The sequence below is a fragment of the Lepidothrix coronata genome, unplaced genomic scaffold (genome assembly GCF_001604755.1).
Source record: "Lepidothrix coronata isolate B3197 unplaced genomic scaffold, Lepidothrix_coronata-1.0 Scaffold233, whole genome shotgun sequence".
Lineage (NCBI taxonomy): Eukaryota > Metazoa > Chordata > Aves > Passeriformes > Pipridae > Lepidothrix > Lepidothrix coronata.
In genome coordinates this window covers 143,427-171,371 of record NW_016690413.1, presented here as the reverse complement: position 1 = coordinate 171,371, position 27,945 = coordinate 143,427, and the positions used below count along the sequence as shown (strand labels likewise).

The following is a 27,945-nucleotide window of genomic DNA, read 5'->3' as shown; positions in this document are numbered from 1 at the left end:
GGGAATGAAGCATTAAGAGAAGCAGGAGTGGAGCACAAGGTTCAGCTCAACATCTGCTGGGATGTGCAAGGGATTTGGAAGGCCCAAAAGTTCTGTCTTTATAAAGGGTTAGTCTCCCACAGGGAGCAAGAAGATACCCACAACCCAGTGTGGAGCAGCTCCCTGGCCTCAGCAGCCTCGTGGTTTGTCCAACCCCCTTGCCAACGGAATTGAGGCCCCTAATTAGCTCTAACAAGAGGGATGTCTGTTCCTGAAAATGGCCCAGACCAATTTCTCCTAAATCCTCCTCTCTTGCATATCTATCAGGAGTAACATCCACTTATGGTGCTCCCTACCCCCAGGCTGAATTTGAACCACTGACCTCGAGGTGAAAGCACTGGAAAAGCTCCAGCCTCCTGCAGCCACAGCTCCTGGCAGATTTTGCAGCACTGATAGAGCAGAGATGGTTTTAGGAACTGTCCATTGCAGCAGCCCCAGCCCAAAGCCTGAAGCTGTGTTGGCCTTTCACATCAGAAACCTGCTTGCTCGGTGTCAGCGAGGCCCTCAGATGAGCTGCAGGACCACAGGGTCAGACTGTACTGACTGGCAGCGTTCCAGCAACTCCCAAGCAGGGCAGGTTGGAGTGGTCTGCCTGGTGCTGCAGCCCCACAAGTGCAGTGGGGTCAGACCAGCGCCTGCCACACAGCACCAGCTCTGTTATTCACAGAGAGGGGATCTGAGCTCTGGATCTGCCCCAGGGCAGCACCAGGAGCATTGAGTGCCCAGTTTGGCAGGGGACAGGGCTGAGACCCCCCCCCCGCAAGAGCCTGAGCCAGCAGCTAGAGTTCAGTGACCACCTCCAGAGCTGTGCTCCTTCACAGACCCCTGTCCCTTGCAAGCCCATGCTGGGCACCCTGCCTCAGCCATCCCCAGCTTGGATTAGGCTGATCAGGCATCACAGCCAGATAACAGCCACATTGTCAAGCCCTAGTGCTGCCCACAGGCTCTGTAACCCACCAGCCCCTCTATACCTCAGCCGGGTGAACAAAGACCCCACAGCTTCCTTCCCAGGGGAAGGAAATTTTCCCACTCCAGCTGGCCTGAGAGATACCAAGGGGAAGATGTTATCAGAGTGGAACAGGCTCTGGAGCCAGAGGACAGCTCTAATTATCAAGAGCCAATTCCATGACAGCAATCTCAGCCCCAAGGCATTGCAGGCCAGATTTTCCAGAGGGGCCAAGTGCCACAGAAGCAGCTTATCCTCTGTGCCCACAGGAAAAATGAATTATGCACACACAGAGCAGAGTTGTGGCAGCCTACAGGGACCATCACATATGTTACCAAACCATGCTGCTCCTGCTCCAAGTACAGAGCTGTTAGACTTTCAGGGAGTTTTGCCCTGGACTTCCCTGCTTTTCTTCCGGAGAGCCCCCAGTCCCTTTCACCAACCCCTGCTTTCACCCTGCACTCCAGTTTGTTCTGGCCTTCCCTGGGCATCCTCCTTGCCCCGGCTCCAGCAGACTCCAGCTATGGCACAACTCCGCAGGGGTGCCTGCTGGGGAGGGATGGTGTCCCAGGGCAGGATGCAGGCTACAAAGACGGTCCCATTCCACCAGCCCCTTACAAGACAAGAGTGGGAAAGAAGCCAGAGCTAGGGGTTAACCCTGCTCCTCCTGGCTGAGAGCAGTGCATCCAACAAGCGAGGCAGGGAATAGTCTGGGATACGCTACCATCTGGAGGAGAGGGGCTGCTCCTCCCAGACACCTCCCACAACACACATGGAAACCAAAGCAGAGTCCAAGGTGAACCAGCAAAACTAACTGTTCTCCCCAACTGATTTCCCTATCTGGAGGAACAGGAGAAGGAGGGAAGTAAAGTCCTACCAAAGGCAGCAAGAAAGTGGCAGCAAGTCACAGTTTTAACCAACCTTCTTATTTCTTTATTTGAAAGGCACAGCTTGTACGTCCTTGATACAGCATTTTCAGTTCCTCTTATTATAGGTCAAGTGATTAAACACAAAAAGCAAAACAAGATCTTTCTAAAGGACTATATACAAACACCAGATTATTTTTTTTCCATTTTTGTTTTTTAAGAAGACACGCTAGCGCACGGATAAGAACAGAGAAAGCTGCTGTATCCTCTACACAGGGCAGGGGCACAGGGAGGGGGAGGCCAGGGAAGGCTCTCGGTCTGCCTGCCCCTCTGCCCAGCTGCCTGGGCTCCAAAACTGAGTGCTGTGCTGAGGGGGAGCAGGTGGCACAGGCTCCCCCTCCAGCCCAGGGCCAAACCCTGGCAGCCAGAGATGGTTAAGAACAGGTACATGCAGAACAGCAAGGCGCCAGCCTGGTATTAGTGCAGGAGGGGTGTGGGGGAGACAGGGCCAGGGCGATGCAACGAGACCAAGAGCACCTGGGGAGGGAGGAGATTGTTCTGGGCCAGGGATCCCAGCAGGGAGTTGTGCAGAACTTTTAGGATCAAGGGGCAATCTTTAAATACCGAGGGGGGAGCAGCGGGCAGAGGGGAGCCACATGGCACCGAGGAGCTGGGACAGCCAGGGGGGCAAGTGGCCCCAGAGCAGCCCAAGCCAGGCTCTGGCTTGGCTCTATGACAGGGTGGGAGGAGGGACAGGGAAGCCAGGCTGGGCACAGGGAGAGCATGATCGGCCACATGGTTACTGCTATGGCGCTTGCATTGCTGTGCAGCAGCCTGCCCGTGGGGATGGCGGTGGGGGCATCGGCCAGGCCCTGCTGCCCATGGGAACAGGCCTGGCAAGCTGCCACCAAACACAAGTCTCCGCAATTCTGCTGCACAGCAACTAGAGAGAGATACTGCATCTTGCATTAACCCACCCCCTCTCCCCAGACGGCCCCCTCCCCCCAGCCCCTCTAATCCGATTTCTCCCCATCATCATCTTGGTGGGCATCCCCGTCATGGCCATTCTTGTCCTCCTTGGAGAGGTGAGCCTGAGAGCCCAGGGCCGAGAGTGAGAGGAGCCCAGTGCCGGCACTGACAGCAGGGAGGGATGGGGGCTGGAGGCCCACGGGGAGTGGAGTCAGAGGCAGAGCAAGGGCTTGGAGCTGCGACAGCTGGTGAGCTTGAAGCTGCTGCTGTAGAGAATGATGGACAGACAGAAAGACAGAACAGGGATATTGTCATTTTGAGTGCACTTGGACCCCAACCTAAGGTCCTGGAATGCCCAAACACACCGTGCCAGAAATCAAGCTTAAACCAGAGACCTCAGGGTCCTGGAGAGTATCGCAGCCTCAGGGCAGGTGGGAAAAGAGATTCTAGAGTCCTGGGGCTGTGACACCCTCAAGAGAAGACTCAACAGTGTGTCCCCAGCACAACACACAGCCCCTACGCCACAGGACATCTGGCATCAGACTCTAGCTTGTTCCAAGGATGCAGTTAAAGCCTTCACAACCTTGACCAAGAGCAGATGGTGTTTTCACGCCAAGGAGCTGCTTCGGTTCCTGCTCAAAACCAAAGCTCCTCTCCTTGCACCCTGCTGAGACAGAGGAGAGATCCCTGCTCCCCTGCAAACCCATGGCCTCGGTCACAGCAAGCCTGGATGGAACCAGCCCTGTTCCAGCACAGCCAGCCCAGCACCTGCAGCCTTGTCCTGCTGCAGCTGCAGCACTGTGCACAGCACAGCCTGCTCCCAGCAGGCCAGATACATCCCCAGGTCACCACTCCATGGCCCAGCTCCGTCTCAAAGGTCAAAGATACCAACTCCCATCCCTCTGAACCCAAACTAAACATGCATCACGTACACGGATGATGGAGTTCAGTTCTGGTGCCGTAACCTGCTTAGCTCGTTCAATGGCTCCCAGGACTTGCTGCTGATGCTGGTGTGGAGAAAACAGAGGAATTCAGGGTCATTTCCAGTGCCACTGGAAAGCAGAACAGGGGTCTCACACACATGTACGTGCTGCTCACACTGAGGTGTCATGTCAGGACAGGCTGGTTACCCCCACAGCTGGAGACACCTGCACATACTTCACCCATGACAAGGGCCTCACACTGAGGCCCATGGCAGCAAGGAGCAGGGAAAGAACCACATTTGTCTCATCCATTTCCTCACCACAGGGTTAAGCAGGTCCCCTTCTACTCCCACCCTCGTCCTGCTCTGCAGAGGCCCAGCAATCCTTGGCCAGAAGGGCTCCAAGGTGGGCAACATCTCTCATCCTGCCGCCCTTCACCTACACAGACCCTCTAACAAACAAAACGAGTCATAAAAGCAGAAGCGCTTGGGAAGCTCCCTAGTCCTTGGGACACATCCCATATCCCAACTGCAGCAACTGGGTGCTCCAAACACAGGCAGGAAAAATGGCTGTATCATGTACTTAAAAATTATAAAGGACAACTGTACTTTCTCATTGGAGAGCACAAGGTCTCAGCACCAGGCCTGTCCACTGCACTCTAGCAAGGGGATTTTTCTTTCCATTTTGGCAGCAGGACAGGGTAGGGATTGCATTAAGATGCAAAAGGTTTAGTTGTGGCTTAGTTATTAGGCAGCTCTGATCTGATCAGCAGGCCACTTTGTCCTTCCCAAGAACAGGTGGGTGGGAAAAACAGAGCCTGTGCCCCAAGTCCATCATTGACCCCAAGCAAGAAGCCTCCATCCCCAACTAGTCCCGACCAAATTGCCAGGGGAACTGCCCAGAGCTCAGCCTCCATGGGGAGATGGAAAGATACAGCATTAGAGGTCTTTCATCTTCCCCTTGCCTCAGGCAACAACTCCCAACGTGCCCCCCCCCCCTTCGTTAATTTCTAAGGGGAGTGGGAGGAGCCCATCAGCAGCATTAATTAACGAGGCAGAGAAATCAGATCTCAAGGAGCCACACGGAGGTATTTTTTTAAGCGTCGTACCCAGGAACCACAGGTAGGAGAGACCAGAGCCCATCTTTGTCCACAGCCACCACAAAAGGGACAGACAGGCACATTACCCACCACACAGCGCTCGAGGAGCCAAAACTGCCTTGAAGGGCTGGTCCCTGTGCAGGGACAGAGAGCAAGCAATGAGGTTTCCTAGACCAGGGGTGGGGAGCTGCCTGTGCCAGAGGGCTGTGACACCTCGTTGGCTGCAGCAGAACAGGGGCCTCTACTCCCCTCTGCCAACACACCTCCAAGCTGGGGAACTCACCTCTTGTGAAAGGTAGGGCAGAACCTGTGCACAAATCCCATTTAGCCTCTTGACAATTTCAGCCTAAAAGGTGGGAAGAACGGAGAGGAAAGGTCAGGCAGCTCGGGACTGAGCACCCACAGCACCAGCTTCCCCACCTTCCTCCTCCCCAGCCCAGTCCTGAGTCACCAAATGGCCCTAAGAAAACGTCCTCTCCTCAGAAAGATGCTGGCAGCGTTCTGGTGCCATGGGGGTCACCTCACCCCTGAGGCACCTCCCTGTACAGTTAAATGAATTGATGCTGCTGTCTGCAAAAAGCAAATATTCAATATTCTCTTTCTTCTCCAGGTCTCTGACTTTCATTTAACAAATCGGGGGCAACTAGGTAGGAAACTTACTATAGACCCAGGTGGGGATGTGTTGAGTTACATTTGCCATGTAGATACAGACAGACACATGTGCTGCTTCCATCAAAATCCCTCCTCAGACTCCTCCTCCCTGCAGCTGAGCTGCTGGACTGGGGCTACTCAGGGAGACCAGAGGGGCTGGGCAGCTTCCTCACTACCCTCACACAAGCAATGGCAAGTTCTGGGGTATTAAATGCTTTCCTCCTGGCAAATAGTGAAGCTACCAGTCCTTTGCAAATCATTTTCCAGTGGCATCAAAAGAAATACAGAGCCAAAGAGTTTAGGCACACACCAAAAACAGCGGAGGGGACCCCACCAGCACCACAGGGAAGCAGACTAGGCTGGGAGACACTCACGGGACAGCAGTGAGGATTTGTGGCTCAGATTCTTCAACAAGATGCAGGTTTTCCCAGGAAAGCCAGTCTCCTGGGCTTAGCAACAAGGGCAATGAGATCAGAAGCACCAAGTGCCTTTGTGGGGAGCAGAACTGTGCTAAGAGGCTTATAACTGAGTCATGACATGCAGCCAACTTTGTGACTGGAGCTGGAGCCAGAGAGAGACAGGCTCAGAGGAGGCTCATGTTGTTAATACCACAGGTAATTACTCACTGAGGGTAATTAACAACTTAACCATCAGTGAGGGTAATGAGCAAACTTATCCAAGCTGCCGCACAGTCTCCAAGCCACAGCTCCAGATCCTGCCTGCACTGCCCTGTCTGATGCCTTAATACCTGTTCAGGCCCTGAGCAGAACCACAGGGTGCCCAGAGCCCAGGGTGAGAGCTCTCAGTCCAGCACTGTGATCCTGAGAGGTGGGGGGCCCCTGCATTTCAAAGGCAGCTCTGACATTTTACAGGCTCATGGCATTTCTAGTTCCTGAAATACCACTGAAGTGACAGGGAGCAACATGCAACAGACAACCACCTTCCCCAGGAATTAGAGCACTTGGAAATGCTTTTTCCCCTACCTGTTTGTGCATTTCAATATTCAGCCCATAGGACATCTCATAGTACTGTAGAACAGGAGAGAAGAGAACAAAACAAATTGTAAGTCAAGTCTCCACCAGGTAAAATGGCTCCATACAGCAGTGCCGGGAGCTACCACTGCATTTCTGGCAGGGTCTTCTACAAAAGCTGGGCATGGATGGAAGGAGAGCAGAGGCCAGCCCTGGGAAACAAAGACAGCAGGAGGCATGCACAGAGATCCCCTCCAGCTCTAAAGCAGAGCCCTGAGCCCAGGTGGTCCCTGCCCACCCTGCTCCAGCCTCATGCTGCTGCAGACAGAGACCTGGAGACTTGCCAGCTGGGCCCCTCACAGACAACTTTCCACAGTCTGCATCAAGGTGAGAGTTGCAATGCTACATCAAATCCGGAAAAAGCCTCGTGGCTCCACAGACTTCTATATCCACAGTCAAAACAGAGGGAGGCTGAGTCTGCAAGCTTTGCCTGGCCAGTACCCTAAAGCCCGCATGGCTGCTTCAGCAGCAAATAGAAGAGATCACAACTGGACTTCATCTAGCAAGATGCATGCAGCCACCACAAAATAAAGAACAGCCCCATTTTCAGAAAAGCCAATGCCAGCCCTGCTGAGAGCCCCGCAGCTCAGCCACGCAGATGAGGCAGGAGCTCCTGTGCCTGCAAAGCCTTGAGCACTGCACCACGAGTAACAGCCCTTCCCCTCTGCTGCTGCTGGGAACCTGAATCAGTTCTGGTGACTGTTAGTATTAAGGGGACAAAATATATCTCAGCCACATCTGGAGATGAGGGTCTCCATGCAGACTGCAAGGCCCCAGAAGTAATTGTTTACCAGTGAGAATGGGGCGGACTTTCCCATTTAATATGCAAGGAAAGCTGTGACCTCTTCTCCTTGTCCCCAGCCCCAAGCACACCTTGCTCCCCACAGCCTCAGAGTCTGGGCACACAGGCTGTACAGGAGGATGGAGGGGCCAGCTCCCTTATTTCTGGTTTTAAAGTCCTAACTCCACTCTGAGGTGCTGCTATATTAATTTCTACATCTTATCTCTTCCTTCCAGGGTAGGTGCAGCAGCTGGCAAGCAGGCACCAGTTCATCTTCATGGACAATATCACAGCCTCCTGCTAACTCTATGATAGGAAAGGAAGAGACCACAGTCCTGCCTGGCATCCCTCCTTTCTGCTACAAGGGCCGTTCCAGAAGTATTACCTGGCAGGCAAACCGTCACCCTGCCTACCAGAACACAGCTGTTTCCTGGCAGATTTCTCTTTGGAAAGCCACAGCTAAGCCTGCTGCCTGCACATGGCACCATGTCTCATGCCTTTACCAGGCACTGCCCCAGGATTTGCACATTCTGCGCTGGGACACGCGTGCTGGAGAGACACGCCAGCACTCAGCACCACGGCTCTGCAAGGCTGTGGGGTCACCAGAAGGTGCACAGGGTTTCGCTCTTGCACAGAAGCTGGTTTCTGTTTCCAACATCCCACCAGGATTGTGGGGTTTCCCAGCTTTTTTGGAGCACTGCTTTGTCTCTCATTGGCTGTCATCCTCCCAGAGTATCCAGATGCCTGCACACCAGCACCTTGCAACCCATTCGCAGGTCTGTAAGAGCTGTCACTTCCCCTGGGCGCAGGGAGCAAGGCCAAGGACCCATCACGCAGTCAGCTACTGGGCTCAGTTTTCTACATCAAAATATCCTCTGATACTTCCCCACATTTTGACAATCCACTTCCTGCAGCCACCACAAAATAAAGAACAGCCCCATTTTCAGAAAAGCCAATGCCAGCCCTGCTGAGAGCCCCGGGGCTCTGCGGGGCACAGGCTCCCTGCCAGGCAGAGCCCAGGCACTGGCACCTGCTCGAGCCGGAGTCGCCACCCACACGCTCTTGGCATCCAGGGCTGGTCCTTACCATGACGTAGTGACGCTGCATCTCCGATTTCTCACTGGCTAGTTTGTCACATTCCAACTTCAAGCTGAAAAGCCAGAACACAGTAAGAAAACCACAAACAGGAGGTGAGAGAGTTGATTGCTACAGAGCAGCTGCTTCCTGCACGGCCTCATCCTGGCCAGGCTGGCTCCTTGGACATCACTATCTGGACTTCAAACGGCAGCCAAAGCTGGGCCACGCTGTGCACAGCAGTGACTGCACAGAGCCTGCTCCCACCTTCCCAGCTGGAGTCCCACCAACACACACTCAGGAGAAGGACACGGGGCTATCCGCCAGCTGAACACTGACTGCCCTCAGGCAAATTTGTTCCACAGGAAGGAGAGTGCTGGGCAGCAGAGCTGGCTGCCCAGGGAGGTGTTTGCCATTCCTCACTGGATCACTGGTGGGGATGGCTTCTGGCACAGGCCTGTCTGCAGCACTCAAGGGATGCTCCAATATAACATCAAAACCAAAGCCAGCCCCGCTTCTGGATGGTGGGGGGGAGGCCGAAGTGCAGCACATCCCTCCAGAAGGAAGGATTCTTCCTCTTCCCCTAAATTCTTCAGAGAATGTGCCGCTGCTCCCAGTGTTTTATGAGACTCCAACTCACCCACAGAGCAACTGCAGCCAGCATGTGCTGTGGTTTTATGTTTCAAACAAGAAACAGCTTCACCTACACAAAACCTGCTCCTTCTCAAGCAGATTAAGTCCAAGGGGGAAGAGTGGGGTAAGGGGAAACCTTGTCTTTCAGCAGGCACATTCCTTGGGCTGCCCTACTCCCTCGATGGCACTGCCAAGACACAGGGACACCAGGAAATGGCCACTTCCCAGCAGTTTTTCTGCCTGCTCCTGCCAGAATGACACCACCACAAACTTGTGACTTGGCTGCAGGCAGAGCCTGGGCTGAGGGACATTGCAACCACATGGCAGCAATGCACACACGGGGCTGTGGCAGAGGGCATCACCCGGTCACTTTAACACAAGAGCATCACGTTTATTTCAGACACACACACGCAAAGTAACAGATCGTCTCAAGCCAGCTTTTGGGGCAGAAGAAATATTTACACACACGCACACGCATACACACAGAGAAAAGCATAAGCTTTTGGATTTAAGTGCTCCCTGCAGCATTTGCAGTCTCAGTATGGCAGCCAGCAATAAGAACTGAGGAAAACTCCCAGCAAGAGGCGGGAGGCCTGGCAACCATCCCTGCAGTCCTGGCTGAGCAGCGCTCGGAGGAAAGACCTTGGCCGGAGAGGGGAATGTGCGTTCTCGTCGCTGGGCTCCCATGTGGACATGACTAACCCCCTGCCCGAGGTCCTCCTCCAGCCAAAGGTGTTCCAAGCTATGCGACCGGGTCCCCTCCCCGTGTTCTCATTCGGTCCACGCAGTGAAGCAACGAGCAGAAGAATCGCAGCGATTCCTGCCGTCGCCGGCCAGCTCAGCAGAGCTGCGGGACAGCCCCGGGCCCGCTGGGAGCACGTACCTGTGGTACTGGGCCTGCAGCAGCTGGAACTCGTCTTTGATGCGGTCGCAGGAGTCGGAGGTCGTGAACTTCAGCTGCTGCGGCAGGTGAGAGGAGCCCTTGAACAACAGGAGACAGCGCTAGGGCTGGGGCCGGCGGCCGCCCGGCCCCCCCGCCCCGAGTCCGCCCCGCTCCCGCCGCACCGGGGGCTGAGCCCCCGGCGGGGCCCAGCGCTCGGGCCGTGGACGCGCCCAAGGTCACCCGTGGGGCCCGTTCTCCGGGCGCTGCCTCCGGCTCCGCCGCCCCTCGGTACGGCCCCCGCTGCCGGCGGCGGGAGGCGCTCGATCACCTCGACTCCGCCGGGGCCGCCAAGAGAGGCCGGGCGGCCCCCGCGCCGTCCCGCGGCCCCGCCGGTGCCCGGCCCCGCCCCGCGGCCGCTCCGGCCCCGGCCGTGTCGTACCGAGTGCCGGCTTTGTGGAAACATCATGTCAGGCTGCAGCTCGGTCCCCGCACGGAGCGGCCCGGTGATGGTGCCGCCGCCCGCTTCTGCTCCCGCCCCGGCTCCCCGCGCCGCCGCCTTTGTCCGCGCCGGGTCCGGCCACCCCGGCCCCGCGGCCGCCCCGCCCCGGCCGCGCCGCTCGCCCCGCGCCGCTCCCGCCGCCGGCGCCTATTGTCTAATGGCGGCTGCGGCTCCGGCTCCGTCCTGCGGCTGCTCGGCACCACCTGCCACCGCCGCCACCGCCTCCCCGGGCCGGGCGGGCCCACGGCCGCCTCCGCCCCCGCCGGTCCCCGCCCCCGCCGCGCGGCGTCGGCGGCCGCGGACACCGGCCTGGGGCCGGTCCGTGCCCTGCCCGCTGCGGTCGGGACGGGCTTCTCCCTGCCGACGTCTCCCCGCGCCCCGGTCGGGCCTGCCCAGCCCACTGCACCCTCCCGGTGCCTCGGCCCGTTCCCCGGGCCGCTCCTCGCCGCCGAGGCAGGACCCGAGCCCCGAGCCCGGCGGAGGCCGCGGCGTTGGCCCGGGCCAGGTCTCGGAGCTCGCGGGGCAGGCCCGGGGCCCGGCTGGCCCGGCAGCAGGTCGAGGACTCTAGACGGGCCCTTGCCGGGCAATGAAGCTCCTCGCCCTTCGCAGCTCATTTGACGTCCTTCCCCGAGCAGAACAGGCAGGGTATTTTTTACTCAGGGGTTCGTTTTGCTTTATTTCAGCGCGAAATGCTTTTGCTGAGCATGAAGGAAGGCAAAGGAAAGGTAATTCACCTGCAACGGAGTATTCTCCTCTGGATGCAAAGTTTGGTCCTAAATCTGCTGCCTGAGGAGTGGACCCTGCAATTTGTGTCCTGAGGGATCAACTGTCTCCCCACAGAGAGCAGTGAGATGGGGAATTCAGCCACAACCTTTATTTCTGAAAGGACTTGGTTGCCATGGGGCCACTTGAAAAGCCACACACACAAATGTGCCTGTGCTGAGGCGGGATCAGGTCCTTGGAAACCATCCGGAGAATAACAGGCAGGAACATAGCTGGTGTGTGAGAGCGCACAGGCAACTTTCATCACATTCAGATGCTGCTCTGTGTCTATCTTTAAAAATCAGTAAATTTTCTGATTAAAAATAAAACCCCACACGTCATGACTCCAGCAATGTGGGCTGGCCTGTTGTGGTATTTATTTTTAAAGAGAACAATATAGCAGCTGAGTTATTGTGACACCTCCTGCATGTTGTGCAGTAGCTTTTTCACTTCAGCATCTCCATATTAGTGGAAACTGTGACAGCTTCATGCCAAGGATTATTAATAGTGCAGGCAGGCTTTGTGTCCCGACAGAATAAAGGTTGGAAAACAGGGCAGACAGTCTTCCCCCAGCGGGCCGGCCTCCTGGTCCCCCATTTTACATGTAGAGAAACTGAGCCACCCCAGCTCAGGCTCTGTTCAACGGCAGAGAGATGCAGTTTGTAGTCAGTGTGTGCAGGAGACCAGACCAGGTCATTGTTGTCCTCTTCCCCCATCCTGGAGCAGGCACGGGTGCCCTGCTCACACTGCCCTGCACTGCCATCCCTCCCCTTGCAGCAGTTTGCAGTTGCTCCATTCCAAGCAGGAAATGAAATGTTCCTTTATTGGCTTTTCTGTTGGCTACAAAATGTTCCATTTTATCTTTTTTTTTTTTTTTCCCCTCCTTACATTCTTCCAGGAAACACACTGATTTATGGTATAATCTTGGCAAATCCCAATCCAGGGGAACACAAACTCACTTGTGCCTGGTAAATGACTTTTTAATGGGCCTATTTCCAGCCAGGAATGCATCTGCATCTGAAGAAGGGGGAATTCTAGCCTTGCCCAGGCAGTAGCCTATGTGTGTCAGTGGGGGTCAATACAGTCTGGCTGGAAAGCAGGAGCAACTTCCTGCTTGGAGCTGGTGCAGGACCAGACCTCTCCTGTGCCTCCATACTGGTCTCCTGTCCACAGAGGGAAGATCTTGCCATTGCTCCCACTTCCTGTGAGATGGCAGGTTTAGGGACATCCTTACTCATCTGGCCACTGGACTGGAGCCTGGTTACCCAAGGACCAGGAGTTTATATTTTGCATTGCTAATGGAGCAATAAGCTGTCCCAGTCCCTGGTCCCAGATGGAAGGATTTGTACAGGGATGTCCTAATGGAACCAGAAAAACTTCCTATTAGTTCCTAAAAGGAGCAGTCTAACAAAGCTGCCAAAAATAAATCTGTATAATGAAGAGCCTTTGTAAATTATTCAGATATTATATTCCACTCCAGAACTGATTCAAGGAGAGAAGTTGTACAGACATTTTCTTCTCTGAAGCTCTGGACACGAGGTGAAATCCGCGCTGTCATTACAATGAAAATGTAGGCTCTGAGATCCTGCTTTTTGCCTGAGAATACTGTCTCTTTTACCTGGAATTAAAGAGGAAGAAATGAAAAAGTCATAGCAGCAATTCAGGCCCTGAGACAAGGAAGATTTTTTCCTTTCTCCACAGCCTCAGGACCTCGCTTGAGTCCCATCACCTAAAGCTGACCACATACACAGGTGCTTTGCATAATCAAGTTGAGGAGCTTAGGCTTTCTGAGGCGCTGCACACCTCAGGGTGGCACAGACAAGGACCCCACTGGAGGTGGGGTGGTTCAGCCAGCAATTCCTCCTTTGCTTCTCAGTTGTGGTTTGAATGCTGTGGACTCTTTCCAGTAGAAACAGGGCTGAGACTCACCAAACTCATTAAACTTCAGCTGCCATCAATACCACATTTGTTAGCCACCTGCTTACAAATCCCAGTCCCTCTCCAGGATGCAAAGCCTGGGTTTGCAGCTTGTCATCCCCCACTGCCACCCCATATTCAGACATCTGAGGTATTTTATAAGGCACAGTGGTTGGCAGCTTGTGGGCTATTAGCCACAGCTGGCTCCATGCCACGCTACTGGGGCTCACAGACTTCTCCCTTCCTCCCTCCCTGCTTCCCCAGCCCCTCTTTGCCAGCAGTGGGGCTGGCTTCTGCTTTGCCCAGCCCTGCAGTTTGGCTCTGGCCTGCAGTTCCTGCCCACCGGCAACCCTGCCAGGTCCATGCTGCCTGGCTGGGCTGGGGAGGCCAGGGCTGGTGGGGGTGAGGAGGAAGGCCCCCTGCCACATCCAGGTCAGCACTAGTGGGATCTGAGGCCACACTGTCCCTTATCACCCCTCTTATCATGGGGATTATTGGCTTTTTATATTAAACTTTCTCCAGAGAGCATAATACAATCAGTCAGACACGAGGCAAGGGCTGGGCAGGTCTGAGAGTCATTTACAAGCGATCTGCCTCTGCAGTATTTTTCACATAAGGGGCTGTTTCCTCCTCTCCCTCACCACCTCCCAACTCTCCTGCTGCCATTATGAGCCACACAGGTCTCCCCGCAGCAGCAAAGAGCTGCGATGAGCACTGGGGCTGCACGGGCAGCACAGGCTCGCAGGGAGGTGAGGAGGACCTATGGCAGCCAGCACTGCCCGCCCCACGAACGTGGCACTGGCAGTGCACAGTGCCATTCAACAGAGCTGCCCCTCGCCCCCCGTCACTGCCCAGCACTGGCCCAAATTCCCCACCCTCACCAAGAAGAAAAATGGGAAACGGCCCCTGGATGTGCACAGCCAGGAATCACTCATAGGCAGAAAGGGCCTTTCTCCAAGAAAAGCCTTGGTCTGGGCAGGCTTTTTACAGCTGGTAAAACGTTTCTACCTTTTGTGATCCCACTTTATCAGTGACTTGAAATAATTGGGTTCCATTTCTCATGGTGGCTGACCCCCACCCCTCCCTTCTGCTGTGGCCTATGTTTTTGCTGCAGACTGATTAGGGGTAATTATCCTTTTTACCAGCCAAAGTGCAAGGAACAGTTCACACTCCTTGCAGGAAGTAGAAAAGGGATTTTGCAGCTGAGCTGTGATTAGGAAGCACATAGCAAGGATGCCTGAATCTGCATGTTCCCTGGACAGGGCTGGGTCAGTATCAAGCTTCAGAGAAGGACTTAGCTCTGGGTGGTGTCCCTGAGGCATTTGGTGGGAGACAAGCAGGAAATTTGGAGCTATAACATGGTCGGGAGGTCCAGGGGAATCCACTGGCACTTTGGCCGTGAGGAGGTTCCTTGGACAAGTATTTTCCAGAAGCAGCATGTAAATCCCTCTGCATATGAGGTCCAGACTGAGTCTGATGGTGGGAGTGATCCACAGGGGCTGGAATGGGCAAAGGAGTGGCTTCTTGACCAGGCCCACTTGTGCCGTGGGCATGGCAAGGATTCTCACCTCTCTCATCTCGTTCCCTTGGTGGACAAAGGGAGGAGTGAGATAGCAATTTTAAGGTCAAAGGGATCATCCAGGCTTTCCTCCTGCCTTGTGCGAGGCAGGTAATCTCTCTGGCCACCCTGCACCACATTCCTCCTGCTCCTGTACAGGATCAGTGTCCATCTACTGCATGGGAGCTTCATCAAATGAATATTTGCAACAATTTCTGAGACTTGCACAGGGAAGACAGATTACTACACCCTTGAGAGTCTTTCTGTACTTGGCTAGTTCAGCAGCGCTCCTCCAGGTAGGGAGAACATTTCTTCCTGACCTCAATTTATGACAAACACTGAAGCATGAGGCTGGATTGATTGCAGAAGGAGATTGTGTCTTAGTAACTCATGTGAATGCTGCAGCAGCTATGCTAATTCATCATTTCTTTATTTATGAAATCTGTGTGCAGGTTGAGTGCAATTAAATGATGTGCTTTGGGATCCTAGGGGATGAAAGGATCATGGAAAATGTAGGTTTGTTATCCTAGTTTACTGCGCACTGAGCCCACCTACAACACCATGACAAACCAGATGTGAAACACAAGGTTTAAAAAAACTAATCCAGCAATTGCTGTCACAGGCTGTATTTGTCAGCATGTTTGATCTCAGTACCTTTCCCCTACTTTTCAGAGAACTCAGATCTCTTTGTGGCATCTTCCTGTGACAGACAATTGAAGAGCTTGTAAAACTAATTTTGGGGGAGGCTGAAACATTTGACACCTGCTCTGCAGCTCAGTCCCCGGTCCCCATCGGCAACCAGAGAGCAGTGGGTGATGCCTGACCCCGCGTGCAGGGGATCCAGTGCCCGTGCTGCCGCTGCTCTGCCGAGCGCGGCCCGGGTCCGGCCGCGCCTCCGCCCCGCACCTCGGCTGGGAGCAGGAACGGCCTCCACGGGGCCCCAAGGGCTGTTCGGGGGGCCCGGTTTCGCCGCGAGTCTGACCCCACACGGTTCAGCCGGGAGGCTGGAATGTCCGCTGGGCAAAGGCTTGGTGGCAGCAGCACCCGCGCTGCCTGTGCTCTCTCGTTCTCATCGCTGGCAGAGATGCTTCCTCCTCCTCCCCTCCGCTCCCTGGTGATGCTCCCCGCTTTGTTTTGACGTTGCTGTGTGATCTGAGCCTTGGTCTTTCCTCCAGACTCCTGAGAGTGAGCTACTAGGGCCTGCGTGTGATCCCCCAACTCCCATCCCGCTCCTTGGGATGGGGCAGCTGCCACACCCTGCACACAGAATCACAGAACAGACCAGGTTGGAAGGGACCTGTGGAGCTCATCTGGTTCAACCTCCCTGCTCAGGCTGGGTGCCCTGAGCATGTTACTCAGGATTGTGTCCAGACACATTCCTCCTTTGAATATCTCCAGAGAAGGAGACTCTGTAACCCATTCCAGTGCTTGGTCACCCACACAGTAAAAAGTTCTTCCTCGTGTTCTGGTGGAACTTCCTGTGCATCAGTTTCTGCCCATCGTCCTATTGCTCAGTACCACTGAGCAGAGCCTGGTTCACCCTCTTGACACTCTCCCTTCAGATACTTATGGACTTTGATATGATCCCCTCTTGGTGTTCTCCAGGCTGAACAGGCCCGGCTCCCTCAGCCTGTCCTTATAACAGAGATGCTCCACTCCCCTCACCATCTTTGTAGCCTCTGCTGGACCCACTCCAGGAGCTCTGTGTCTGTTTTGTCCTGAGGAGCCCAAAACTGGACCCAGTGCTGCAGGTGATGCCTCACCAAGGCTGAGGAGCGGAGCAGAATCACATCCCTGACCTGCTGGCAATGCCTGCTCCCTTCTACAACCAAAACAATAGCTTCTAGCATATAGCGCCTCCTGGTTCAAAGCAGCCCAGCAATCCCAACTAGATAACTCTTCAGCACACCCCAGACACACTATGTTGTACTCACAGCCTGAGAACACGCAAAGAGGTCAAAGTGACTTGCCTGTCTGAGCAGTGTTGCAGGGGTTATAGAGATCAGTGATGAGAGAGTAACAGTCCTCTTGGCTGCGGGGCACCTGGAAGAGAAAGTAAGAGAACGTAAGAATAGGAGGTATTGATGCTGTGAAAAGCCAAACTATGGACAAACCACTTATAAAAAAAGGTTAGAATCTCCTTTTAATTGAGGCAAACAGCTCATGAGAATAATACAGACATAAGAGGAGCAGGTGGAATTTAAGTGGAAAACAGAACCTGTTGTTTGTGCGTATCTTGTGTTTCTGTCTCACAAGGTAGGGACTGGCAAACCACAGAATAAGCCAGGCAGGTAACAATGAAGACAGGTACATAACAGCTCTATCATGCTTTTTTGGACCTTCAAAAAGACTGGTTAGATACAGACCCATAGGCAGAGTAGATGTGGGAAGGTGAGTGAGCCCAGCCCAGGAGGTGTGGGAACAAGAATACAGACAGAATGGGTGGGGTGTTGGGTGTCTGTAAGAACTCCAAAATACCAGCAGAAGCACCTGCAAAGAGAAGACAAAAAGACTTGGAAAACTGAGTGGTTCAGTTAGTTTAAAGTCAGACAAAGAAACAACACCAGATGGAGTAAGAGAAAGCATGACAAGCAGGGGGAGAGAAAGGTGGGAAGAGACTTCTCCTTTGGAAAGTTAAGGGTGTATCTGTTTATCTTGCTGCATGGAATATGCAGAGGTCTTGCTTTGCCTACTCCCCTCCTTGTGGGAGGAAAGATGTGAAACAAAAGGCATGTACTACAGCACTTACAGATCCATTGGACTGGGATGGAGGAGACCCTGCTGCATCAGGGTACCCAGCCATCCCAGTACAGTTTGCAACAGCTGGAGCCCTGGCATCTGTCTGAAAGGAAGATGGGAGCTGCAGCATGTAGATTTTGGCAGCATCTGCTGCTGCATGATTTGGCCAAGAATCTTCTGATTTTCAAGTGTTCTTTCTTTCTGTATGGAGGGTTATGTGGAGAGCACATGGCTGGCTGGGGCACACTGGCACCAGGTTTAAATGGAGCCAGGGGGACCTGGGCAGCCATGCAAGGAGGGCAATGGGTGTGCAGCCACAGGTGCTTGCAAGAGGGGTGTGTGTATGGGGAATCCAGATGGCAGGTATTCTGCTGGAAGCAGGTTCCCAGAGAGCTGCTCTGACAGATAAAGATGCACTGGCAGCAGAAGGATGAACGTAAGGATGTGGCATGGAGGGGATGTATCAGGCTGCCAGCTGGAGCACCTGGTACAGGTCAACAGGGACCTACTGGGAAGTAATGAGGAAACCTAGGTTAAAGCCAGCGCTGAGACCCCCCGTGTGGAGAGACGCAGAGTGAGGAAGGCCTCTGAGGTGGCACCCACAGAGCTCACCCTGACAGGCTCTGTCCTCATCAGGCTCTAGTGGTTCGTGGTCAGGGGACAGCAGCAGCCACAGCTTGGGAGCGCTGGGCTGGCACTGCAGGGCCTCGGCTTTCTCCTCCTTTGCACCGAGGGCTGCCGCAGCTGTAGGCGGCCAGGCTGGCCAGATCCGCGGGCCTATGGCTGAGACAGGTCCTTCCTACTCAGGGTCGGGCCTGCCTGGCCTCGGGTACCCACGGGTGCCCCGCGCGGTGCGGGAGGAGCCGCATCGTCCAGGGCCCGGGCCCGCCCTGCGCCGTCGCATCACAGGCCGCCAAGGCCCTACAGGCCCAGTGGGGTCCGGCCATGGGCCCGTGGAGGGCAGGGGGGTGGCAGCGGCTCTGCGGTCACGGGAGGCACCCAGTCCTGCTCGCCCCACCATAAAGCCCCCGGTCCGCCACCTTCCCACAATGCCCAGCGGCCCCGCCCCGCTCTGGGAACTCTCGTCCAAGCGCCCTCCCCTCACCGCGCTTGGCCAACCAAACCTGCGCTCCCATTGGCCGCGGCGCCACGTCCCGCCAGCCGGGGCCCGCCCCGCCGCTCGCCGCGCTCGCCCATTGGCGCCGACTGCTGTCAGTCAGCGCTTGTTTTCAGCGGCAGCGGGTTGGGTTGCGCCGGCTCGGCGGTGTCTCGGTGGGGCCGTGCGGAGGGAGCGGCGGCGCAGCCGGGCGGGAGCGGCGCGGGCGCGGGGGCGGTGGCGGCGGTGCCGGCAGCGGCAGCGGCGGCGGCGGCGGCGGCGGCGGCGGCAGCGGCGGCAGTGGCAGTGGCGCTGGGCCTGGCCGCAGCACTCGGGGCCGGGACGAGCCCGGGCCGGGCCGGCGCCGCGCAGGGAGGGAGGGTGGGGAGGGAAAGGGGCGCGGGGCCGGGCCGGGCCGGGCCGGGCTCCCGGCCTTGCGGAGGACGGTGGTCGGTGCCGGGGGGGTGGGGGGTGGGCGGGGGCGTCCCGGCCGCGGCGCGACCATGACTCTGGAGTCCATGATGGCCTGTTGCCTGAGCGACGAGGTGAAGGAGTCGAAGCGCATCAACGCCGAGATCGAGAAGCAGCTGCGGAGGGACAAGCGCGACGCCCGCCGCGAGCTGAAGCTGCTGCTGCTGGGTGAGGAGCGCGGGGCCGCCGCAGGGCCTGGCCCGGGACTCGGCGGGTCCGGGTGGCCGGGCCAGGCGGGGAGCGGGTGTGGCGGGTAAGCGGCGGGAGCCATCACCGCCTCAGCCCGGCGCTCGGGGCCGCTCCCGAGCCGTGCGGGGCGGCCGCCTCATTGGCTGCCCTTTGTTTGATTTTGTGATGCGTTCGCTGTCAAAATGGATTTTGACATAAGCAGGAACTAAGTAGCTGAAATTCCTGGTTCCGAAGGCGGGCACGCACACACGCGCGTGAAATTTGTCTCGAGGAAACGGTTCTCGGGGCGTGCTGGCCTTCGTTAGCATGTGAAAATTTGCTGATGGAGTTGATGGTTTCCAGTATTGTCGGTGAACTCCTGGGCCTTGAGTGAAAAATTGGCCTCCGGCCCCTAAGCCACAGAGTTCCACTTGTACAGCCCTGGGAGAGCCGGCAGGGCTGGCAGCGTGGTGTAGTGGTTCTGAAGTGGAAGGAGACAGTAAGAATGCAGGAGTTGTGTATTTGATGAGGAAATGTAGAGTTTAGCATTGCCCTCAGAGGAAGGGATCAGCTGTGCAGCCATAAGAATCTAGGTCTTCATATGGAAACGTAGTAGTGTTCTCTGTGCAGATGGAAAACTGCTGTGTTTAGGTGAGTGTATAGGGATGGGTAATCAGTTGCCAGAGCAGCCAGTGAAGATTGCAGGCACATACATCTTCTTCAGCAGTGAGTTTGATGTTCATGTCTAGGTAGCCCCCAGATTTAAACTTAAGTTACAGTTTTCATGGGTACTGTGACTTATCATTGCTTGTGTCTTAAATGTATCCTGCTTTGTGGCTTAAATACTGTGTCATCTTAAGCTGAAATCTGAAGCAGATCTGATGGATTGAGTTTATTCACTTGGGGTCTGTTGACAAGCCATTAAGGTACAAATGAAGCTGACCCTTGTGAAAACAAAGGTAGCACTTTGCAGAAGTGAGGGGGGGCTGTGTATGCCCAGCCCTTTGAAGGGCTCCAGTGGTGCCTGGTGATAACTGTTCAGTGAAGGCCGCGGTTGTCCTTCTCACTGCAAATCTGTCATAATTGATGTGTTCCTGTTCTTCAGGTGAAAAGTAAAATCGAGGGCTTGGCGTTTCTGCTCTTCGGAGATGCTGTGACAGTTTCTGTAAGGCTTGTAGATGAGGGAGGGTGTCTCTCTCATGCTTCCCTAAAACAGTTCCACAGAAGCAGCTGCTTCAAAATAGGCTGGCACTATAGAATAGATCTGGGTTAAGAAGATCCCACTGGATCTAAAGATTTCACTTTAGAAATAATTCAGATTGCTCGAGAATCCTTTCTGCTTTTCTAAAAGATACAGCTAAGTAAGATTCAGCATCAAATAAAAAAATAAATTACATGAGGTGGTTATTATTGGATAAGCAACATTCCTAGTGGTAGACCATGTTTGCTGGATGCTTTTCACTGCATACAGCACATTGCCCACTTTCAGCTGAGGCAGGTAACGTGTTCTCTCTCCTTGGTATAACTGCTGTTATACTTCTGTGTTGCTCCTGTCATGTGGAGTTCTAACATTCACAAGTATTAATGATTGAATTAGTAAGAGGGCTTTCCCAAATCTCCAAACTTTTGAGTGTATGGAAGGAGTTTTCACCTTGTAAGAAACCATGTTAAATTTTTCTTCTCGCTTCATCTAATGCTAGTTACTTTGCTAAAGCCTAAAACAGAAAATTGGCATGAATAACAGTGCTAATCAGTGATGAACCTGGTAATAAGAAATTCAAGGTGTTGGACATTGCCCTCTGGTAGAAGGTAGTCATTTGTGATTTTACTGGGTGAGGAGAATATTTTGTACAAAAATTGCTTGTGATTAAGGGTGGGATACTGTTGACTGAGTAATGTATTTACAAGTGCCTGTGAGGTACTTGGGGGTCATTAGTAAGTTATTGTAAACTCTGCTACTTTCACGTGTTGATAGAAGAAACAGTGAATTCAGATTATCTCCTTTCCCAACATTGTCATATTAAAAGGGGGTTTGTGCCCTTACAGCTGTAGATCTTGCCCGCTAGAGCTTGTAACCTACTGGTGTAGTGCTGTGCTGCATTGTCAGTGGCCTTGGGGAAAGCAAGAGGCACCTTTTTAAAAAAATCAAAACAAACAATAACAACCAACCCGCCTCCCCCCCCCCAACAAAAACAACCCCAGAACCAAGAAAGGGAGGATGATGGAGTGACAGGAAGAATCTGTGTTTGAACTCTCTAAGTTCTGAAGCAAGCAAAGGTCTGGTGCTGAGGTTTCTCTTATGGTTTCATTGTTGAAATGCTTTGAAGCACCACCGTTTTGTTGTTTTTGTTTTTTTTTCCCCTTTCAGTTTTGGTCACTGTGGTAAAAGACAAGGAAGTATTTCTCACCACAGTGAGAGAAAACAGAAAAGATTTCATTTTCCAAACTTTCCCCCACTTAGGGTATACCTTTCTGTTTGAGATGGAGATAGTTTGCTGCATATTAATAGTATTTCCAATGTTAATTTCTGACTATGCTGACATGATTTCTGCCAGTTCTTGCTGTTTATTTCAAACATTCTGCTTCTAGTTAGGTGCTTGCTGCTTTTACCTGAGCATATTTATTTGTTTGTTTGCCTTTTAGCCCACCAGGATAAACATGTAACTGAGAGTCTACATGTGAGTAGTAGCTGTGTACAGGGATGAATGAGATCCAGTCTGAATCCATCTCTCCCCTGGTGTGAGAAGTACCTGGTGGTGCCTGTGGTGAGAACCAGGGCTCTGCAAGCATCCTTATTTTTAACTGCAGATCAAAAGGATTTGTCACTGATGGGATACAGTTGAGTTTTTGGTCTCAGTAGCCAAGTGAGCCGGGATACTGTGTTAGAGCGCTGTTTTTTCTATGTATCCTGCATATTGATAGCAACTTTTAGAAGGTTGAACAAAAGCATTCAACAGAAATGTCAGTGGTATCCCCTTAGGCTGTTGCTCATGGGGTGAAGTGTGGAGGTAAGGGAGTCCTTGGCCCATGTGTCCCCTCCACAAAGGACTGTGTGTGCACAGGGCGGATGTTGCAGGGAACTTCCCACAATACCAGTTGAATTGTGAACGTAACAGGGCTGTGTAACTGTGCGGGTGCTGTCTGATGGTGAACTTACTGTGCTAGAAAAGTTCCCACTGTCCTTTTATATCACCTGTTGGACTTCACATGTTAAATGACACTTTTCCGGGGCCATAAATGTAGGAGTGGAAGGACCTGCCCAAGTGACAGTGCAGGAAGCCAGCGCTGGAAGGGCTAGACTGTGTAATGCACATGCTGTGTCCTGCCCTCCCATCTGCTCCGAGGCCCGACAGTGAACCTGTGTCAGGAGGAAGCGGTGGCCTTGCTGAGCAGGCTGCAGCCGAGGGGATCTCTGGGGACCCTGGCATAGCACCGGCAGCTCTGAGCAGTGGCCTACTCTGCTCTCCTGTCAGCCACCATCTTTAACTCTCTCCTCCTCAAAGGCTGTGAGCTGGATCGGATGCATTGGGTCACAATCGGGATTGTTGTTTCCGTCCTTGAGAACAAACCTTACGTTTGCACAGTAGTTTAGGATACGAGGCAGACGCGCTGATTAAGTTGTTTGTGTCAGATGGATAAGCAAGTAGTTTCTTGAGCTCCATTCTCCTTTAGAGTTGGGGTTTTTTCTGTTGTATTCAGTTCTTTCCTATGAAAAGACATGTAGTCTATCAGGTAAAGAGCATTCTGTGCCAAGTTACAGTGAAAGGAAGTTCACTCTTTTGCTGTGCAAATGGGCTTCCCTTGGCACTCACTGTCATCTCGGTCTGTAGTGCTTTACTAGCTGAAGAGCATGCCCAGGCTCTTCCTGGCTGGTGCCGTGGTTGTAGCATCTTGCTGGAGTATCTGGGAATAGGTCAGGTGTGACGGACGAGGGCCTCTTGACGAGGGCCTCTTGACGCAGAACGTGTGGGAGTGGCTGTAACATGAGATTTGGAATAAGTACCAGGGCTGCTTTTGAGGGCTTCTGTAAAGGACAAGCTTTCATGCTGTCAGGTTCCTAGTGGGGATGAGCAGGCCTACCCAGACTGTCTTTTTACCATTCTGGAAAGCAACTAGAAAAAGTGGCTGGGAGTAGTGTGTGCTTGGTTACAGTAATAGGAACTTTGGGGTATGAAGTGCCTGCGTTCTTCTGTTGGGATCCCTGCTTGTGAATGGCTCCTAATGCACTCTCTTGCATTCTGCAGGCACTGGGGAGAGTGGGAAAAGCACATTCATTAAGCAAATGCGTATAATTCATGGCTCAGGCTACTCTGAAGAGGACAAAAAAGGCTTCACCAAGCTGGTGTACCAAAACATCTTCACTGCCATGCAGTCTATGATAAGAGCCATGGAAACCCTGAAGATTCTGTACAAATATGAACAGAACAAGGTAAGTGTCTCACAGGTTTTGCACGTCTTTAGGCAGTGAGGATTGTAGGGTTTGACTTCTAAGTTCCTGTTTGTTTGTGTCCTTCTGCATTGCATCCTCAATCTCCCTGACCTCTTTTCCATAAACATTTTGTGACATTTTCTTGATACCTGACTCCATTTACTTGGCTGTGTTAAGGGATAGAGCAACTTTGGGTGGTTGGTGCACTAGTCTGCGTAGTGAGTGGTGGAAGCAAAGGATTGGCATACGATGTAGGGTATAAGAGGGGTGGTATTTTTACTAATTTCCGGGATTCAGTGTTGTTGAACGTGTCTGGCATTTTCTTTGCGTGAGTTACTATACTTACTGGAAATTGAAGCTGGCAAAATACGTGCTGGACCCAAAAGACACCTGTGCTGATAGTTATCCCTGTTCCTGCAATCCATCCTGATTCTGATAGCTGCTGACCAAGGGTACAAAACTTTCTTGAAGGATTTTGGTCTCAACCACAGAAACATTATCTGAGCTAAAGTCTGGCTTACTCATTTTGGGACCAGGAATTAATTTTTCAACCAGATCTGATCTAAATTATTTTAGCTTTTTGAGGGGGAGGACAATGAGAGTGAGGGTATGCCAGGAAAATAGGGTTTTTTTAGCATAGTTTGCTTCTTTTAATGCATAGTATCCTTAATATTTTGAAGTTAAATTGTATTTTATCTCTTCTGACACACAGTATCTTGGAGCTGATTTTGACTAACTGTTTAGAGGGACTGGATGGTGCACCTTTTATGTCTGTGATGAGAATGGGCAGGGTGTGAAGAAGCTTGCCTTGCCTGTGCTTTATGTGGGGCATGGTGAAGGGGTTCTGATAAGTAGAATCTGCCAACTTTTACTTATGATAACTTGCGCAGTTACCAAAAGATAAAACCAGATAACTTGGCTTTGGTTTTTATTTTTCCTGGGGTTGGTGGTATTGGCAAAAGCCCTTTCAGAAAGCAGCTGGATGTGGACAGTCACCTCATGGATGCCACAGGCTGTGGTAATGACTGTAGCCCTTCCTTTGTTTAGCAATTGTAGGGTGGGAATTTTTATTTCCTGCCATGACCGGTGCCCCCTCCTTCTGACACAGATCCCACACCTCCCAGGTTCGTGGTGGTTTTTTAGTTTTTTGTTTGTTTGTTTGTTTGTTTGCTTGCTTGCTTTGGTTTTGTTTGTTTGTTGTTTTTTTTTTTTTTTACTTTTGGTTTTTTTACTTTTTCTTTTTTTTCTTTCTCTTTTCAATCTCCAGGCCAATGCAGTGCTGATCCGAGAAGTGGATGTAGAAAAGGTCATGACATTTGAGCAGCCATATGTAAGTGCAATTAAAACATTGTGGAATGACCCTGGAATACAAGAGTGTTATGACAGGAGAAGAGAATATCAGCTTTCTGACTCAGCTAAATAGTAAGTATATAATCGCGAGCATGCACTGGTAGGTGGGAGTGATGGTCTAACAAATTATACCTGTCCAATTTTTTTTATTGAAGCCTAGAATTTGTTTCCTTTGTTTCCTTTGTTTGCTGCTTTTCATGAGGCTATGAGGTGTTCTGATGGGTGTTAAAGGCAGTTGTTCACACATCTGCTTCTGGATATACCTGAGGCCAGAATCCCTACCTTCTGCCGTCTATGTTGATCCTGGCTCTTAGGCAGCAGGAGTGTTGCTCTTTCTCCTCAGGTTTGTCCTTTGGCCTACAGGTGTACGTGGATGTGTAACTTAGACTTTATTAATAAAAAATCCATTAAGTTTGGCAACATAGAGAAGATGTTTTATAAGTAAATAAGTGTATGTTTTTACACTACAGATGAGACTTGATTCTGAAATATAAAGCATCCACTGTACTTAAACGTTCTCTGTGTAAAGATTGTCTTCCACACTGCTATACAGAGTTGATAAAGTTGTCCTTAGTATATCTGTTTATCCTCCAAGGGGGCTGGCTGGTGAATTACTGTTCCCCAAAAATGTATTCTGTTACTTTTCCACATCATATTTTAAATGATTCAGGTGACTTCTAACTTTCTTGTTACACTAGGGAATGACTAAATGTAGCAGTTTTTACATCTGTGTGTTTATGTGCTGCAACCTAAGGTATTTTTTTTTTCCGCTGTCCTCCTTGTAGCTATCTCAGTGACGTGGATCGTATTGCTACCCCAGGATATCTACCAACTCAGCAAGATGTGCTACGGGTTAGAGTTCCTACAACTGGTATCATAGAGTACCCCTTTGACCTAGAGAATATTATCTTCAGGTACTGAAGGTGTATTCATGTTACAGCTGAACTGAGAGAGTGGTGATATGGTTTCAGGAAGGATAAGTTATGGATTGCTTTAGAGTGTCCAGGTGCTTGATTGAGAGGCTCTGAGTGGATGTGTGTGTTGTGGAATTATCTGCTGATAGGTATTCCTCTAGTGGAGATAGTCCAATGTTTTGATTGCCAGAAAACAGAACCTGCTTTTGAATCGGTGATGCTTAAAACCCGGTGAACCATCTTGCAGGAATTGGTGCCTTCCTTGGGAAGGACTGCATTGCTGGCATATGAGGCTGAAGTTGTGGCTTGTGAGGCAGTTGAGTGAAGTGTTGGTAGCTGAAGCCACCCACCAGTATTTCTTCCACTAGGAAGAAATACTCTCTTGTATGTCACACCTAGCATCTGCCTTGGGAGATGGTTTTCTGTGCCTACCTTGTGCTCTCAGGATGACACCAAAACTTGCTGTTTGTGCTGGTGCAGCAACAGATGGCCTTGAGAGGCTTAAGCCAGCAATCAAGCCTGGTGTGAAGAGCACAACACTGAGAAGCTTTGAGGCAAGGAGGTTTTTTAGTAAAAAACAAAAGTAGTTTGTTCATTTGACAGAGGACAGTTTAAGGACTCATCTTTTCAGACTCAGGACTGATGGTTAGCAAACCAGAGCAGAATGCAACAGAAATGGTAATGCTGGTATCAGGAGGTTGAATTTGGTATCACTCGCCATTCTTTCAGTTTGCTATATTTCTGGAACAGAATATTTTGTAAACTTGCTGGTTTTGTTAGCAGGCAGATACTATCGCATCCCTGTGACATGTTAACTGGAGTGGTAAAGAACTGCATTCATTCTCATCATTTGCTGGTCCTTTGCATTCAGACAGAACTGCAGTACCTCTGTGATACTGTATGTACTTCTCTTCCTTAGAATGGTGGATGTTGGAGGTCAAAGATCAGAACGAAGGAAGTGGATCCATTGCTTTGAAAATGTGACTTCCATCATGTTTTTAGTAGCACTTAGTGAATATGACCAAGTTCTGGTGGAATCGGATAATGAGGTAAGTCAAAGAATGGGAACTCTGCAGGAGGGTAGAAGGAAAGCCGGAATGTCTTCCTAGCTCCTTGGAGCTTGGTACCCAAGTGCTTGGTGCCAAGTTGGATTAGCAAGTATTGTTGGTTTTGGCCTTCAGTTCTTCTTGTTGCAAAGGGAACATTAGCCTCAACGGGACATGATGTCCCTGAGAATGGAAAATGCAGAGGGCATTCCCATCATCTCCACTTCCCCAGTAAAACCAAAATACTCTGAAGTGACGGAGCCCTGTGTGCTGTGGAAGGCACTGTGGGGGGAGGCATGTTCTCAGATCATGTCCCTCTTACCACACTGGGGTACTTTGGGTTGTGACTACTGTCTTGTTAGGTAGTGACTGGGCTCTTTGAAGGTGCAAATCTGAATTTTGGCACTTGCTAATAGATAAAAAAAATGCTACTAGATAACAGCAATTACCCCTTTTCTACTAGACAAACCATGTTCTAAAAGTATCGCTGGCCAGTCCTCTCATATGATTGTCAAAGCATAAAATGGCTTTTAAGTGTTTTGATATGAATGGCTTGAGTCCATGGACTCCGAAGCTGGAGTCCATCAGATTTTGCATTTCCTTTCCATTTATTGATGCAGTTTGAGCCAGAACCTACCTAGGGCCAAAGCATTCTGTATGTAGTGTTTGAGATGCTGAATCACTATGGATCTGAGTATGTGTGCAGGCAGCAGAAAGGCATCTTAGTGCTCATTTGTGAAAATAAGGCTTTCTTTTTCTTATTTCAGAACCGGATGGAAGAGAGTAAAGCTCTCTTTCGAACCATTATAACTTATCCATGGTTCCAAAACTCTTCTGTTATCCTCTTTCTCAACAAGAAAGATTTGTTGGAAGACAAGATCCTGTATTCCCACCTCGTTGACTATTTCCCGGAGTTCGATGGTGAGTGATTTTTAAGGAGGTACATTATATATCTAGAATAAGATGTGGGGGTGGTTTGGTGAGAACTTTCTTGTTTTCCAAAGAAAATTATGATCTAGAAATGGAGAAAACATCTTAATTTGAGGAAGAATGCCTACAGCAATAAAAAAAATCATAAAAATATCTTAATCATACGTAGAC

At 51.9% G+C, this 27,945-nt stretch overlaps 3 protein-coding genes across 6 annotated transcripts; 1 reads left to right on the top strand and 2 right to left on the bottom strand.

Annotated features, from left to right (window-relative positions):
• Nucleotides 1-1,889: 1,889 nt before the first annotated feature.
• On the bottom strand, nucleotides 1,890-10,466 carry AES (amino-terminal enhancer of split). 2 transcript variants are annotated; one of them, XM_017834481.1, is made up of 7 exons: nucleotides 10,335-10,466; nucleotides 9,896-9,993; nucleotides 8,392-8,455; nucleotides 6,477-6,521; nucleotides 5,126-5,188; nucleotides 3,753-3,827; nucleotides 1,890-3,086 (listed from the first exon to the last, which is right to left on the bottom strand). In XM_017834481.1, exons 1-7 carry the CDS (start codon nucleotides 10,359-10,361, stop codon nucleotides 2,865-2,867), a joined length of 594 nt encoding a protein of 197 aa, XP_017689970.1. In that variant the 5' UTR covers nucleotides 10,362-10,466; the 3' UTR covers nucleotides 1,890-2,864. The 2 variants fall into 2 exon arrangements, with proteins under 2 accessions (XP_017689970.1, XP_017689971.1); XM_017834482.1 differs by having other exon boundaries at nucleotides 1,890-3,083.
• A 75-nt stretch (nucleotides 10,467-10,541) lies between these two features.
• On the bottom strand, nucleotides 10,542-18,567 carry LOC108506886 (translation initiation factor IF-2-like). The gene is made up of 6 exons (XM_017834324.1): nucleotides 18,495-18,567; nucleotides 17,983-18,147; nucleotides 16,998-17,121; nucleotides 16,602-16,674; nucleotides 15,456-15,888; nucleotides 10,542-10,933 (listed from the first exon to the last, which is right to left on the bottom strand). Exons 1-6 carry the CDS (start codon nucleotides 18,565-18,567, stop codon nucleotides 10,542-10,544), a joined length of 1,260 nt encoding a protein of 419 aa, XP_017689813.1.
• A 349-nt stretch (nucleotides 18,568-18,916) lies between these two features.
• On the top strand, nucleotides 18,917-27,924 carry LOC108506976 (guanine nucleotide-binding protein subunit alpha-11). 3 transcript variants are annotated; one of them, XM_017834495.1, is made up of 6 exons: nucleotides 18,917-19,105; nucleotides 23,350-23,534; nucleotides 24,802-24,956; nucleotides 25,670-25,798; nucleotides 26,718-26,847; nucleotides 27,612-27,924. In XM_017834495.1, exons 1-6 carry the CDS (start codon nucleotides 18,970-18,972, stop codon nucleotides 27,771-27,773), a joined length of 897 nt encoding a protein of 298 aa, XP_017689984.1. In that variant the 5' UTR covers nucleotides 18,917-18,969; the 3' UTR covers nucleotides 27,774-27,924. The 3 variants fall into 3 exon arrangements, with proteins under 3 accessions (XP_017689984.1, XP_017689985.1, XP_017689986.1); XM_017834496.1 differs by lacking the exon at nucleotides 18,917-19,105 and adding an exon at nucleotides 19,272-19,604 and having other exon boundaries at nucleotides 27,612-27,923; XM_017834497.1 differs by lacking the exon at nucleotides 18,917-19,105 and adding an exon at nucleotides 19,625-19,756 and having other exon boundaries at nucleotides 27,612-27,923.
• Nucleotides 27,925-27,945: the final 21 nt, after the last annotated feature.